Source organism: Neofelis nebulosa, chromosome 9 (assembly GCF_028018385.1).
Source record: "Neofelis nebulosa isolate mNeoNeb1 chromosome 9, mNeoNeb1.pri, whole genome shotgun sequence".
Taxonomy (NCBI): Eukaryota; Metazoa; Chordata; class Mammalia; order Carnivora; family Felidae; genus Neofelis; species Neofelis nebulosa.
Genome location: NC_080790.1, coordinates 133,702,901 through 133,716,779, shown reverse-complemented (window position 1 = coordinate 133,716,779; position 13,879 = coordinate 133,702,901). Strand labels below are relative to the sequence as shown.

The 13,879-nt window shown below is 42.7% G+C and overlaps 1 protein-coding gene across 2 annotated transcripts in view; it reads right to left on the bottom strand.

The window, feature by feature from the left end:
- Window positions 1–13,879, bottom strand: part of DOK5 (docking protein 5) — a 152,993-nt gene that overhangs the window by 135,476 nt on the left and 3,638 nt on the right. The window contains exon 2 of one of the 2 annotated variants that reach the window (XM_058686014.1): window positions 10,527–10,634. The exons of the other annotated variant lie outside the window; for it this stretch is intronic. Coding sequence (XP_058541997.1) covers window positions 10,527–10,634 — 108 coding nt within the window. The remainder of the gene's footprint in view (window positions 1–10,526; window positions 10,635–13,879) is intronic. 2 annotated transcript variants of the gene reach the window in all.

Below are 13,879 nucleotides of genomic sequence, written 5' to 3'. Positions count from 1 at the left end.
CTTAAAGCGTCCAATAATGGTATTAACTAATTAAAGAATTTGTAATACAGCCAAATAAATGAACAATGGGCATCGATAAAAAGTTCTAAAAGGTGCTTTCACATAAAGAAAAGGGACAGGGTATATACAACAACATTAAACATGAACCCATGAGTGCAGAATGAAGCGTACAAAACCACCTGTATTTCTACGTGTGCCTATGCACACACATCTTCACACAAATAGACAAGAATCTGCCCCCCAGAATGGTATACCTGGGAAGTGAGACAAGTCTAGGGTAGGAGAGAAACTGCCTCTTCATTCTATTCTTTTTTGCATTGTTTTATTTCTTTGCCATGCACATGTAATGTAAAATACTAGTTAAAAAGAATTGATACATATACCCACAGAAGCCATCTTTTGTTGTAGTTAGAGTGGGCTCCTTCCCTCCCTCCCTTTCTCCCTTCTTCCCTCCCTCCCTCCTTCCTTTCCTTCCTTCCCTCCCTCCTTCCTTCCTTCCTCCTTTTCCTTCCCTTCCCTTCCCTTTCCTTCATTCCCCCTTTTCCTTCCCTTTCCTTCCTTCCCTCCATCCCTCCTTCCTTCCTTCCCTCTCCCTTCTCCCTCCTTCCCTTTCCTTCCTCCCTTCCTTCCTTCCTTCTTCCTTATCCTTCCCTTTCGTTCCTTCCTTCCTTCCTTCCTTCCTTCCCCATTTTCCTTCCCTTTCCTTCCTTCCTTCCCTCCCTCCTTCCTTCCTTCCTTCCCTCCCTCCTTCCTTCCTTCCGTCTCCCTCCCTCCCTCCTTCCTTCTTTCCTTCCTTCCTTCCTTGCCTCTTTCCTTCCTTGCTTCCTTCCTTCCTTCCTTCCCCATTTTCCTTCCCTTTCCTTCCTTCCTTCCTTCCCTCCCTCCCTCCTTCCTTCCTTCCTTCCCTCCCTCCCTTCCTTCCTTCCCTCTCCCTCCCTCCCTCCTTCCTTCTTTCCTTCCCTCCTTCCTTGCCTCTTTCCTTCCTTCCTTCCTTCCTTCCTTCCTCCCTCCCTCCCTCCTTCCGTTTCATTTCTTTCTTGCCAGAAACTGAACTCTCTTCTGGAAATCTGAGGTGAATAATAAATTTAAAAAGTCATCTGTTTTTGTTTGGGGTCTGACGCCAGTCCCAGCAGCACAGTGCAATCTAAGTTTTCCCTGCTATGTTCCGCTCAGGAGACTGATGGCAGGGCCACTGGGAAGACCTGTCTGGGACAAGACAGGGTATTTTGTGTGCTCGGGCACGCTCCTCCCCGTGCACCACTGTACTTCCGGCCCGGAGGTGGACAGGTGGCGGGGCAGGAAGGTCAGACAGTAATATCTCCATCTTGCTGCAACGGGAGCTGAGGTGTGAGAAGTTCAGTGACCTGCTCTGGTCACAGCAGATGGCCAGCGGTACCAGGACACGGGGGGAAAAAAGCCCTTTTGATGCCCGCCCGGTTTTTCTCCTGGAAATGTCTGTCTGCCTGCATCGAGGACTGCAGCTTGGATGCTGCAGAAGGGGCCACAACAAAAAAATCACACAACGGAAGTGCACGAAACTCTGGGCGTTTCGTGGGAACTACAAAAACGGACACACATTATCTTCCAAGGTTACCGTCTGCTTCATAATATGTCCTTTCAGGGCTTCATTCATACTTGAATGTTTGCTCAGCTCCTACTATGTGCCCAGACACTATCTTAGCCACTGAGAATTCCACCATCAACAAAACTGAACATCTTATCCTCCTGATGCCTAGAGGCCAATAGAAAAAAGTGAGAGACAAAGCAAGGAACAGTTTCCAAAAATCGTTACAGTTGTGACGAATGATCGTGGGACGAGAGAAAATGGAGACAAGACAGAGAATACCTGACAGAGGCCACTTGCAACTAGATGGTCAACAAACAGTTCCCTGGGGAGGTGACTTTTGAGCCGACGACTGGAGTGAGAACCAACCACCACAGGGCATGACAGATAGAAGGAAGTGGTGAGAGCACAGGACATGCATGGCAAAGAGCTTGTCCCCTAGGAACAGAAAGGAGCTGGTGGCTGGAGCTTAGAGAGAAAAGAAAAGAAGGAGAGAGAGGCTCAAGATACAGCCCGAAACAAGGTCTCCTGGTTCTTAGTATCTAGGAACCACGTAAATGGAATGTGCAGAAATTGCATCTCATCGATGGCGCCTTCCAGCCAGACCCGTTTGAAGCACGTGACCAGACTGGCCAAGTTAATAAAAATATTGGCTGGGCTGCATTAGTCAATATATATTTATTTGATTCAGTAAATATCTTTTTACCCAATATACGTTGATCCAATTTTCAGTTTTATAGTTTTATTTTTGGAATAAACATAAAAAACACAGTCACGGGGGCGCCTGGGTGGCTCAGTCAGTTGAGCGTCTGACTCTTGATTTCGGCTCAGGTAATGATCTCAGTGTTCATGGGTTCAAGCCCCGCATCGGGCTCTGCGCTGACAGCATGGAGCCTGCTTGAGAGTCTCTCTCTCACCCTCTCTCTCTGCCCCTCCCCCCACATGTCTACATCTCTCTCTCTCTCAAAAGAAATAAGTAAATTAATGAAAGACTTCTTACATAGCATTACCCAGGAAGGTGCTCTTCTAATAAAGTAAATCATCTCTTACGGCTTTCTAAATCCTAGTAGCAACTACGTTTTAAGTAGAACGTCACTCTAAAAAAAACAAAAAACAAAAACAAACTATAAAACTGGAAACATTCTAATCGTAAAATTGCCAGGAACTCAACCTCAGAGGAGAGAAAATCTATATACAAATGGGTCCATCTTTCATTTGTTCGATTAGCACAACTCTGAAAAAGCTCTCAAGAGAGCATACTTTTGCAAGATGAGAGGACACAGGCATATTCTCATAGATGGCAGGGCAACTTTGATACAACTGTACATGGAAATACACTTCGGACAGTAGGTCCCACTTCTAGGAATTTGTTTCCCAGTATGGTCACCACTGGGTGAGAGGAGGGGTAATCTGTGGCACCTCTTGTACCAGAGAAGGAGAAGAATTACTTGAATGTTCTACAACCGACAGGCAGCTTCGATTCAAACTCACGTTCTGTCACATAGCTGCTGGGTGACTTAAACAAAAACTGAACCTCTCAGGCACTCAGCCTTGTGATCTGTAAAGTGGGCATAAAAACACCTACTTCATGCACATATTTGAAAATAAATTACAGGAAGGAAGGAAAGAAGAATGAATAAATAATCAAATATACAAAATATATTTATACACTGGAATCTTGTCCAAATTATTGAAAAGCAGGATATATTACTGAATAATAAAACTATGTCACAGAAGAGTGTGCAATTATATATTGCACACATGTGCACACACACACGCACGCATGCACACACAAAACTATTCAGACACATACTATTCTGGAATAAACTATTCCCAGTAGTTGCTTCTGGGAACTAGATTCCTGGGGACAAGGATGAAAAGAAAACTTACTATTCAATGGATAAACTTTGTACCTTCAAATCTGTACCAAGTATACATATTACCTAACACAAGAAAAAAAAAAACAAATAAAATTTAATTTTAAGGGGGTCAATCTACATTAACTGCTGTATTCCCTGATACTGAAGGTGCAGACTTCATACCAACAACAATTATGAGAAATTCTAGAACATTCTACCATTGAGGCATAAAATCTGCAACAAAATTAGGTGGGATATAAATTGAATATCCATTCTATTATTCTGATCTGCAGCAAAATCAGGGACTCTTTCGGTCAGCAAATATTTATATTTTTTTCATGTGTATTTATTTATTTTGAGAGAGTGAGAGAGCGAGCGAGAGAGAGACAGACAACACAAGCAGGGGAGGGGCAAGAGAGAGTGAGACTCCCGAGCAGGTTCTGCAGTGTCAGCACAGAGCCCGACATGGGGCTTGATCCCGCAGACTGTGAAATCATGACCTGAGCTGAAATCAAGCGCTGGGCGCTTAACTGACTGAGCCACCCAGGTGCCCCCTGGTTGGCAAAACACTGAACTCTCACTATGGGCTGGGGATACACAGTGAACAAGAAGGCTAAGGTCTTTGGCCTCATAAAACTTACACTGTAGTGGGAGAAGAAATAATCTACCAAAAAATTATGAAGAAAAATATCTGGCACAAAAGTTAAGAAAATGTAAACATCCTGTGCATGCTCTCAAATTAGAACAATGTTCTAGAGGGATGTGAGGAAAAGACTTTTTAGCTGTAGCGGTCACGGCAGGTCGTTCTGAGGCAGGAATTCTAAAGTTAAGATCTGGAGACCAAGAGAGAGCCAGGCAGGAGAAAATCAGAGAGGAGAGCCATTAATGGAGATCTATTCAAACCGATGAAGACCTCTCAGGGCAAAGTCCCCAGAACACGTTCCTTTCAAGCCTCACCTCCCACCACATTTTACATCTGAATTCGCGGACTCTGAGAACTAGACTAGTTTCCTAACATCTCAGTTTGGAGCCAGTGATGGTAGAATACAACCCAGGCTCAAAAGGTGGTTCTTGGGCAAATCAGCTAAAATATCTGCATATATGGGGGAGCCTGGGTGGCTCAGCCAGTTAGGCGGTCAGACTTCGGCTCATGATCTCACGGTTCGTGAGTTCGAGCCCCGGGTCAGGCTCTGTGCTGACAGCTGGGAGGCTGGAGCCGGCTTCGGATTCTGTGTCTCCCTCTCTCTCTGCCCCTCTCTGTCTCCCGCTCACACTCTGTCGCTCTCTCCTTCAAAAATAAATAAACATGAAAACATTTAAAATAAAATATCTGCATATTTACAGACAGACACCTTGAACCCTGAAGAGACTGTTCATAGGAAGCCTCAGTTTTGCTAGGGGATTCAAAGAGGTGTGATTTCTTCAAGGTTTTAAAATAAATTTCTTTTATTGAATTAATATGTGGCTTTAAGATAATAAACTGCAGTTTTAGACTTTAATTGCTTACCTAAACGGTGAAAGTTGTATGAAGGGAAAGCTCAGAATTCCTCCTAGTGTTTCAATTTAATTTGAGTCAGTCTACCCATAGGACAGACTTACTTCTCTTTCTATTAACCTCTAAAGTATTCGTTGTGACACATAAATGAAGAGAAGACAAAATAAAGGCTTGGGCAAATGTGAGATATATTTGGGGAGGGGAGATTTAGGGTGAGAAGTGACGTATATACTATGCTACATTATGGTGATATCCGATAGAAGTTTTGTGTTTTGAAACATTTTTTAACATTTATTTATCATTGAGAGGTAGAGACAGAGTGTGAGCAGGGGAGGGGCAGAGAGCGAGAGGGAGACCCAGAATCCGAAGCGGGCTCCAGGCTCGGGGCTGTCAGCACAGAGCCCGACGCGGGGCTTGAACCTGCGAACCGCGAGATCGTGACCTGAGCCGAAGTCGGATGCTTGACCGACTGAGCACCCAGGTGCCCCTCAGGTATAAGTTTCTTAAGAGGATGGTATTGAGTGCATGGGGAATCTGTTCTTAGGACCCGATTTTTAAGATATTTGTACAAAATCAAGCTATATGACAACTGCACGTTTTACAAAGAAGGGTTACAAAACCTACTTCAGAAGAGAAGGACAACTATCCTGAGTCACGCACAGGCCGCCATTTGGACTCGTGCGGTCCCTAAGAGCTCACCACCTACCTTCACTGTCTTTGCCATTTCATGGATATGAGTTCATTATCCATTAAATAACTTCACTTTGTAGATTAAATAAGCTTATTTAAAAGAGGAAGCCACACACTTTTATCTCAAATGGAAAACCAATTATCACCAGAAGTTAAATGTAAAATTTCATGCAATATAAAGTTAATGAATACAATAAAACAGAAGATTGCCACTCGAAGCCTCTGCACCCAACGGTGGCTCCTTCTCTATTAAAAGGCCTTCAGGTTATCAGCTCTTTGAGAGGAGTTGAATACGAAGTAGTGCTTTTATTCTCATTTTATGAGTCAATGTTGTTTAGTGCCCTAATAGTTTCTTTCTCTCAAGATATACAATTCCCACATTCGGAGACCACGGTGAGAGTTAATAGGCAAGAATACTGTGGTCAGGCTTTCACTCAAAGGCCTGCCATTTCGTCAATATATTCAACTCTGTCTTTTCTAAGATGGCGTTTTAGAAACGCCAAGTGGCTCAGTTAAGTGTCCCAACTCTCGATTTCAGCTCAGGTCGTGATCTCGTGGTTGGTGAGTCGGAGCCCCAGGTCAGGCTCTGCACAGACCATGCAGAACCTGCCGGGGGTTCTCTCTCTGCCCCTCCCCGGCTCGTGCTCTCTCTGTCTCTGTCTCTTTCAGAATACATAAACTTTTAAAAATTAAAAATCAAAAAATAATAAAATTAGCAGCAAGAGGAAAGTAAAATGCCTTCTGTTTTTCATTACAAAAGCCATGATTCTTCTGCTGAGGTATGAGTGAATTAATTTTTACCAGCTTATTTTTCTGAAAGACAATGAACAAGAAATATCACCTCAATCTTTCGACAATAAAAAAATAAAACTCAACATTATCGCCAGTCATTAAGTTCCTACTACTGAGTCAGGAATAGGGTTAAGAGTTTGATACACTTCCCTTTTATGAGAAGTGTATTTATATTCACCTTATTTATGTACATGATGAAGCAAAATTTCAGAAAGAGTATGCAATTTCCTCAAGGCCATAGACTCGGTAGGTGGCCAAGTTGAGATCTAAACGTAAGCGTCAGTCCCAAATGTATGCTATTTCCACCATGGAAAAAACAATGCATCAATTCAATTATGAAAGAGAGACAGAGAGGGAGGGAGGGGAAGAAGCAGAAGAAAGAAAGAAAGAAAGAAAGAAAGAAAGAAAGAAAGAAAGAAAGAAAGAAAGAAAGAAAGAAAGAAAGAAAGAAAGAAAGAAAGAAAGAGAAAGAAAGAAAAAGAAAGAAAGGAAGAAAGAGAAAGAAAGAAAGAAAGAGAAAGAAAGAAAGAAAGAAAGAAAAAAAGAAAGAAAAAGAAAGAAAGAAAGAAAGAAAGAAAAAAAGAAAGGAAGAAAGAAAAAGAAAGAAAGAAAGAAAGAAAGAAAGAAAGAAAGAAAGAAAAAAAGGAAGAAAGAAAAAGAAAGAAAGAAAGAAAGAAAGAAAGAAAGAAAGAAAGAAAGAAAAAAAGAAAGGAAGAAAGAAAAAGAAAGAAAGAAAGAAAGAAAGAAAGAAAGAAAGAAAGAGAAGAGAAGAGGGGAGGAGGGGAGGGGAAGGGAGGAAAGGAGAGAAGAGGAGGGGAGGGGAAGGGAGGGGAGGGGAAGGGAAGAGAGGAGAGAAGAGGAGGGAAGGGGAGGGGAGGGGAGGGGAGGGGAGGGGAGGGGAGGGGAGGGGAGGGGAGGGAAGGAGAGGAGCTGAGAGGAGAGGAGAGGAGAGGAGAGGAGAGGAAAGAGGTGTTCCAGCACGATGTGTGGAAACTATAGTCAAGATTATCTTAAAATTCATATCAAAATGCAATGGAACTAGAATACCTAAAACAATTTTGAGAAAGAAAAATAAAGTGGGAGGAATCCGTCTTCTCTGTTTCCAGACTTATTGTATAGCTACACATATAGACACATAGAGTCATACTGCTGCACATATCCGGGCATACGGAGCAGTGGAACAGAATACAGGACTTAAGAATAGAAACACCTAAATATGCTCAGTGGAGAAAAGACAGCCTTTTCAACAAATGGTGCTGCAGCAATTGGCCATATGTAGGCAAAAAATGAACCCAGACCTAGAAGCACACCTTCTACAAAAATTAACTCAAATTGGATCATGGGCCGAAACGTAAAAGGTAATACTATAAAGCATCTACAAAAATATATGTGGAATCTTGGTCTGGACTAAGTGTTACTACCGAAAGCATGACCCACAAAAGCAAAAAAGGAATAAACTGGACATCATCACCATTAAAAACTTTTGTTCTGGGGAGCCTGGGCGGCTCAGTCGGTTGAGCGTCAGACTTCAGCTCAGGTCATGATCTCAAGGCTCGTGGGTTCAAGCTATTCGATTGGGCTTTGTGCTGGTAGTGCAGAACGCACTTGGGATTCTCTGTCTCCCCCTCTCTCTGCCCCTCCCCCGCACGTGCACACGTTCTCGCTCTCTCTCTCAAAAAATAAACACACATTAAAAAAACAAAAACTCTTTGCTCTATGAAAGACCTTGTTTAGAAGGTGGGAAAGACAAACTACCTAAGCTACCTACTGAGAGGAAACATTTGAGAACCACAGGTCTGAAAGGACTGATATCTCGAATATATAAAGAACCCTCAAAACCCAACAGTTACAAAATAAGCAACCCAATCGGAAAATGGGCAAGAGACATACACAGGCATTTTACCAAAATGTAGGTCTACATGGCAAATAAGACATGAAAAGATGCTCAACATTGCTACCCGTTAGGGAAATGGAAATCAAACCCACAAGGCGGTATCACCACACACACATCAGAATGTCTAAAATAAAAAACAGCGAGGACACCAAAAACTGGTGCCATCAAATGCTGGTATGGATGCAGAGAAACTAGATCATACGTTGCTGGTGTGAACACAGAATGGTGCAAACACTGGGAAGAATAGAAATACTAGACATGCAAATACCTATAATACGACCCAACAGTAGCACTCCCTAGAGTGCCATTTACCTAGAGGTATGAAAACCTATATTCCTGCAAAAATCTGCACACAGTCTTTTATATCTGCTTTATTCATAACAGCCCCAACCTGGAAACCACACTAAATGTCCTTCAACAGATGAATGGCTAAGCAAACTATGGTCGACCCATCCATCCCATGGGATACTATTTAGCAATAAAAGAAGGAATGGGCGGGGCACATGGATGGCTCAGTCAGTTAAGCATCCTACTCTTGGTTTCAGTCAGGTCATGATCTCTTGATTCGTGGGTTCAATCCCATGTTGGGCTCTGCACTGAGCAGGCAGCCTGCTTGGGATTCTCTGTCGCCCTCTCTCTCTGCCCCTCCCCTGCTCACTCTCTCTCTCAAAATAAATAAACATTAAAAAATAAAAAAACAGGAATGAACCATGATAGCCACAATAATCATGGCAATTCCAGAGAAGTATGCGGAGTAAAAAATAAATAAATAAATAAATAAAAGGAACACCCCCCCCCCCCGCAAATCCCAAAAGCTTACATACCTACGGTTCCACTTATAGAATATTCTCAAAATGTTAAAATTATAAAAACGGAAAACAGATTCGTGGTCATCAAAGTTTTAGGGCTGTGGGAAGGGAAACGGGAGGAGAAGCTATAAAAGAGCAACATAAAGGACCCTGTGGTGAAGGAATGTTCTATGTCTTGGCTGTATCCTGGTGGTGATACTATACTATACATATCAAGGATGTTGCCACTGGGAGAAACTGGGTAGGAGAGATTTCAGTGGCACCTGGGTGGCTCAGTTCATCAAGTGTCCGACGTCACCTCAGGTCACGATCTTGTGGGTCATGAGCTCAAGCCCCGTATGGGACTTTGTGCTGACAGCTCAGAGCCTGGAACCTGCTTTGGATTCTGTGTCTCCCTCTCTCTGCCCCTTCCCTGCTTGTACTCTGTCTCCCTCTCTCTCTTTCAAAGATAAATAAATATAAAATAAAATAAAATAAATTAAATTAAATTAAATTAAAAAAATAAAATTAAATAAATAAAATTAAGTTAAAAAAATTAAAACAAAATAAAATAAAAAGATCAACAGCCTGGGTGGTTCAGCTGGTTGAGCATCCAACTCTTGATTTCATCTCAGATCATCATTCTAGGGTCGTGGGCTCAAGCCTCAAGTCTGGCTTGACATTGAGCATGGAGCCTGCTTAAGATTCTCTCTTTCTCCTTCCCTCTGCCCCTCTCCCATACGCACGCACTCTATCTAAAATAAAAATAGAAATAAAAATAAAAGTAAAAGTAAATAAATAATAAAATTTAAAAAACGTTCCTTTAAAAAATGAGACAGTTGGGGCGCCTGGGGGGCTCAGTCGGTTGACCGTCCGACTTCGGCTCAGGTCGTGATTTTGCGGTTCGTGGGTTCGAGCCCCGCGTCAGGCTCTGTGCCAACAGCTCGGAGACTGGCGCCTGCTTCGGATTCTGTGTCTCCCTCTCTCTCTGCCCCTCCCCTGCTCATGCTCTGTCTCTCTCTGTCTCAAAAATAAATAAAAACATTAAAAAAAAATTTTTTTTAATGAGACAGTGGTTCTTAATCTTGTGGAAATTGTGGGCAGGGTCTTAATCTTGTGGAAATGGTGGGCAGGGTGGTCCAGACCTCCAAAGAATCTGATCAAAGTCATGAAGCACCACCCCAGGAAGGTCACCTGCACTCTATCCCAGAGCTTACTTAAAGGACTCCACTCACGAACACAGTACACACAAGCTAACATTTATGTTCTCTGGCAACCAGGGCATGAAGAGAGGCTTAGAACACTAGTAAAATAAAGACAGTCCCCCAACTACTCAGCAAAGATCAGCTTCCCGATACTTACTCAAAATTTAGCCATCTACATTCTAGAAAGAAGCTATTTTAACTTCAACATTCACACATATCCGTGGCATTTCTAAACTCACAATTTCATTTTGAATTTCAGAGGAACACGGGTTGCAGGAGGGAAGCATAATCTCTTCCTGGCTTAGAATATCCAAAGGCTTTATTTCGACCCAACTCGAATCAAATTCCTTGAAGTAAGAGGAAAATCCAATTTGACCTCCCACGTTTCACAAAAACAGAACGGGGAGATTTCTGCACAGATCGCTGCACTTCAATATTTGACCTGTTGCTCAGACTAATTCACCCTCAAGTACAGTGAATATATTAACCTCGTGTTAACAATACAAGTCCAGGGGTGCCTGGGTGGCTCAGTCGGTTAAGCGTCCAACTTTAGCTCAGGTCATGATCTCATGGTGTGGGTTCGAGCCCTGCCTCAGGCTCTGTGCTGACAGCTCCAGCCTGCTTCGGATTCTGTGTCTCCCTCTCACTCTCTGCCCCTCCCCCACTTGTGCTCTGTCTCTCTCTCTCTCTCTCAAAAATAAATTAAAATGTTAACAAAAAATTTGAAAAAAAAAAAACCAATACAAGTCCAAAACTAGACTGTCAGGCCTTCAGGATGGAGACTGGACCTCTTGATGGTTTACCCTGATCTTAACACTAGCATGCACTCAATAAATATGTGACGAATGATTAAAAAAAAAAAATGAAATCAAATACAGCCCCAAATGAAAACTAAATTCTTAAAATACCCAAGATAAGGATTTTCCATAAAAATTACAAAGCTACTTGAAAAATAAATATTTCTAGTCAATGAATGTATATGATAAAAAAAAATACATTGGCAGATGTAGGGGGGGAATCATCACATCAGGAATCCGGTTTATGCCTACATACCAAGTCACTAAATTGGCCGTTCTTTGCTTAATTCAGTTTTAAGGAGGAGGATGAAAGGTTGGTTTATGCATAATTAATCATAACATCCACCCGGCCCATCAAACAAAGATGACTAAAATACCAGCTGAAAAGCACTTCTGACACAGAAGCCATAGAAATGGATTCACATGGGGACACTGAGTGGTCCTGACTTAGGCGTGTGTATCCAGTGTATAGGAAGGACCACGCATTGCACTACTGCAGAGTTGAACCTCTTTCTCCTGAGGAAGAAAAACAGTGCTCCATGTATCTCACTGAATGGTTGAATGTTGATATTATGACCATAACTCTGTCCAGGTACCATAAAAACGGTGGATTCTCTATGAATCACCTAGGGATCCCCAAACCCTAAATATTACAGCTGCTTGGGCATAGTGGATCTGGGCAAATAGGGAAATAAAAGAGTAAGAAAATATTCTGCCTAAAATCTGGCCATTAACTAACCAATTTTTCAAATCCGTTCTCGGCCGTCCAAGAGAAAGATCCCCAAATTAACAGAAATTCCCCCTCGTCTGATGAGCTCATTCAAACTAAAGTTCCATGGAGAGGGGTTTCTCTGTCCCTGGTTACCTCTGTCATTTATCTAAGGCTTGTGAAAAATCTTACAAAGGCAAATATTCTTTCTATACTTAGCCTCACTGCCAACCAATATTTGTGCTTGTACAGTAATTGTTGCACGGGTATTAAGTTTGTTTTCCAAACTAAACAGCAAGTTCTTGGAGAATGAAAGCTTACTGCAGTAGAAACAGAAAACATAGTAACCACCTAACCATCATCGTCCCTAACAGCACTGTTAGTGAGAAAGATGAGGAAGAAACATTAATTAGGGGGTCGCCTAGGTGGCTCAGTCGGTTGAACGTCCGACTTCGGCCCAGGTCATGATCTCACGGCTCGTGAGTTCGAGCCCCGCGTTGGGCTCTGTGCTGACAGCTTGGAGCCTGGAGCCCGCTTCAGATTCTGTGTCTCCCTCTCTCTCTGCCCCTCCCCAGCTCATGCTCGCACTCTGTCTCTGTCCAAAGTAAAAAAAAAAAAAATAAAAAAATAAAAAAAAAATTATAAATAAATAAATAAAAAGAAAGAAACGTTAATTAGGTTTCCGCTGTGTCAAACCATTGTGTTAAGACCTCTGTAAGGATCATCTTTCAGGTGGGTATTATGAGTATCCTTATTTTTGCAGAAGACTGAGGCTCGCACATGTTAAGAAATTCACCAGAAAGTCACATAATCAGTCGCTGAATAGGATTTTAACAGTCTCATGTCAGAGTGTATGCTCTTAAGCCAGTTTGCACTAATGGATTCATTCATTCATTTGCTCAATAAATCTTCATCAAGAAGACTGCTGATAAAGTGCTACACACCATTCCAGCACTGGGATTCAGCTCTAATTAAAAGATAGAGAAGTCACAGCCCTCATGGAGCCTCCTGTGCTATTTGGGGGATACAGGCAATCAACACATAAAATCAACACACCAGTACGTGAGGGGATGATAAGTCTAGAGAGAAGCAATGGAAGGATTTGGGTGGGAAGGAGGAGGCAACAAATAAAATTAAGGATCTGGAAGGCCTCAGTGAGCTAGTGGCATTTGAAGAAAGACTGAAGGAGATAGGGAAGCCATCCAGGAAGGGGGAAGCCATACTTGGGGGAACAGCATTCCAAGCAGAGGGAACAGCAGGAGAAAGGGTTCTCAGTCAGCACAGGAACTTCAAGCCCAAGGTAAGTCTCTTCCCATGAATTGCATGGAAAGGGACTGGTGATCTGAGCAGCCAGGGAGACAAATTAGGAGATTATTATAATATTACAGGGAGGCGATGATGGGGACTTGGACCAGGGTGGAAGGGGTGGATAATATGTGACACAGAATGCAGATATATTTCAAAGACAGAGCCCACAGGATCTCCTGATGGACTGGTTGTCAGAAGGAGATAAAAGGAGACAGAAATGTGCCCAAAGTTTGCTTGTTTGCCATTTGCTTGCCTACTGGATTCATTTTTACCAGGGCAACTAAAATTTTGGGACCTCTAGTGGCTGAGTTGCAGACTCCGGGAGAAGCCAGTCTGGATGAAACAATCAAGGGTTTGGATGTATTAAGTTTGAAGACTCTTAGACGTCTAGGTAGGGATGCAGGCTAGACAGGAGAAGAAGCTCCTGGTGTACAAGAACATCCAGAATGTATTTAAAGGCGAGTGATCGAGAGACTGCATGTAGATGAGTGAACAGGTCTGAATTTAAACTCTGAGGCTTACATGGCAATTACTGATCAGAAATTCTCTCGGTTGCAAAAGAAGAAACCAAGTGAAGAGAGTCATAGGATACCGTCTAAGCCACACACTTAGTCAGGTTAATGATGTGCAAATCGCCTGATTCGCCACCCTGCTAAGAATAAAATTTTTAGTGCCTTTTGTGGATTAGCCAGATAAGTGTAGACAACTGTTTCCTCCCCCCCCCTCCCCGCACCGCCAAAGCCCCCCAAATTGTGGCACAGACATTCCTCAACAAACA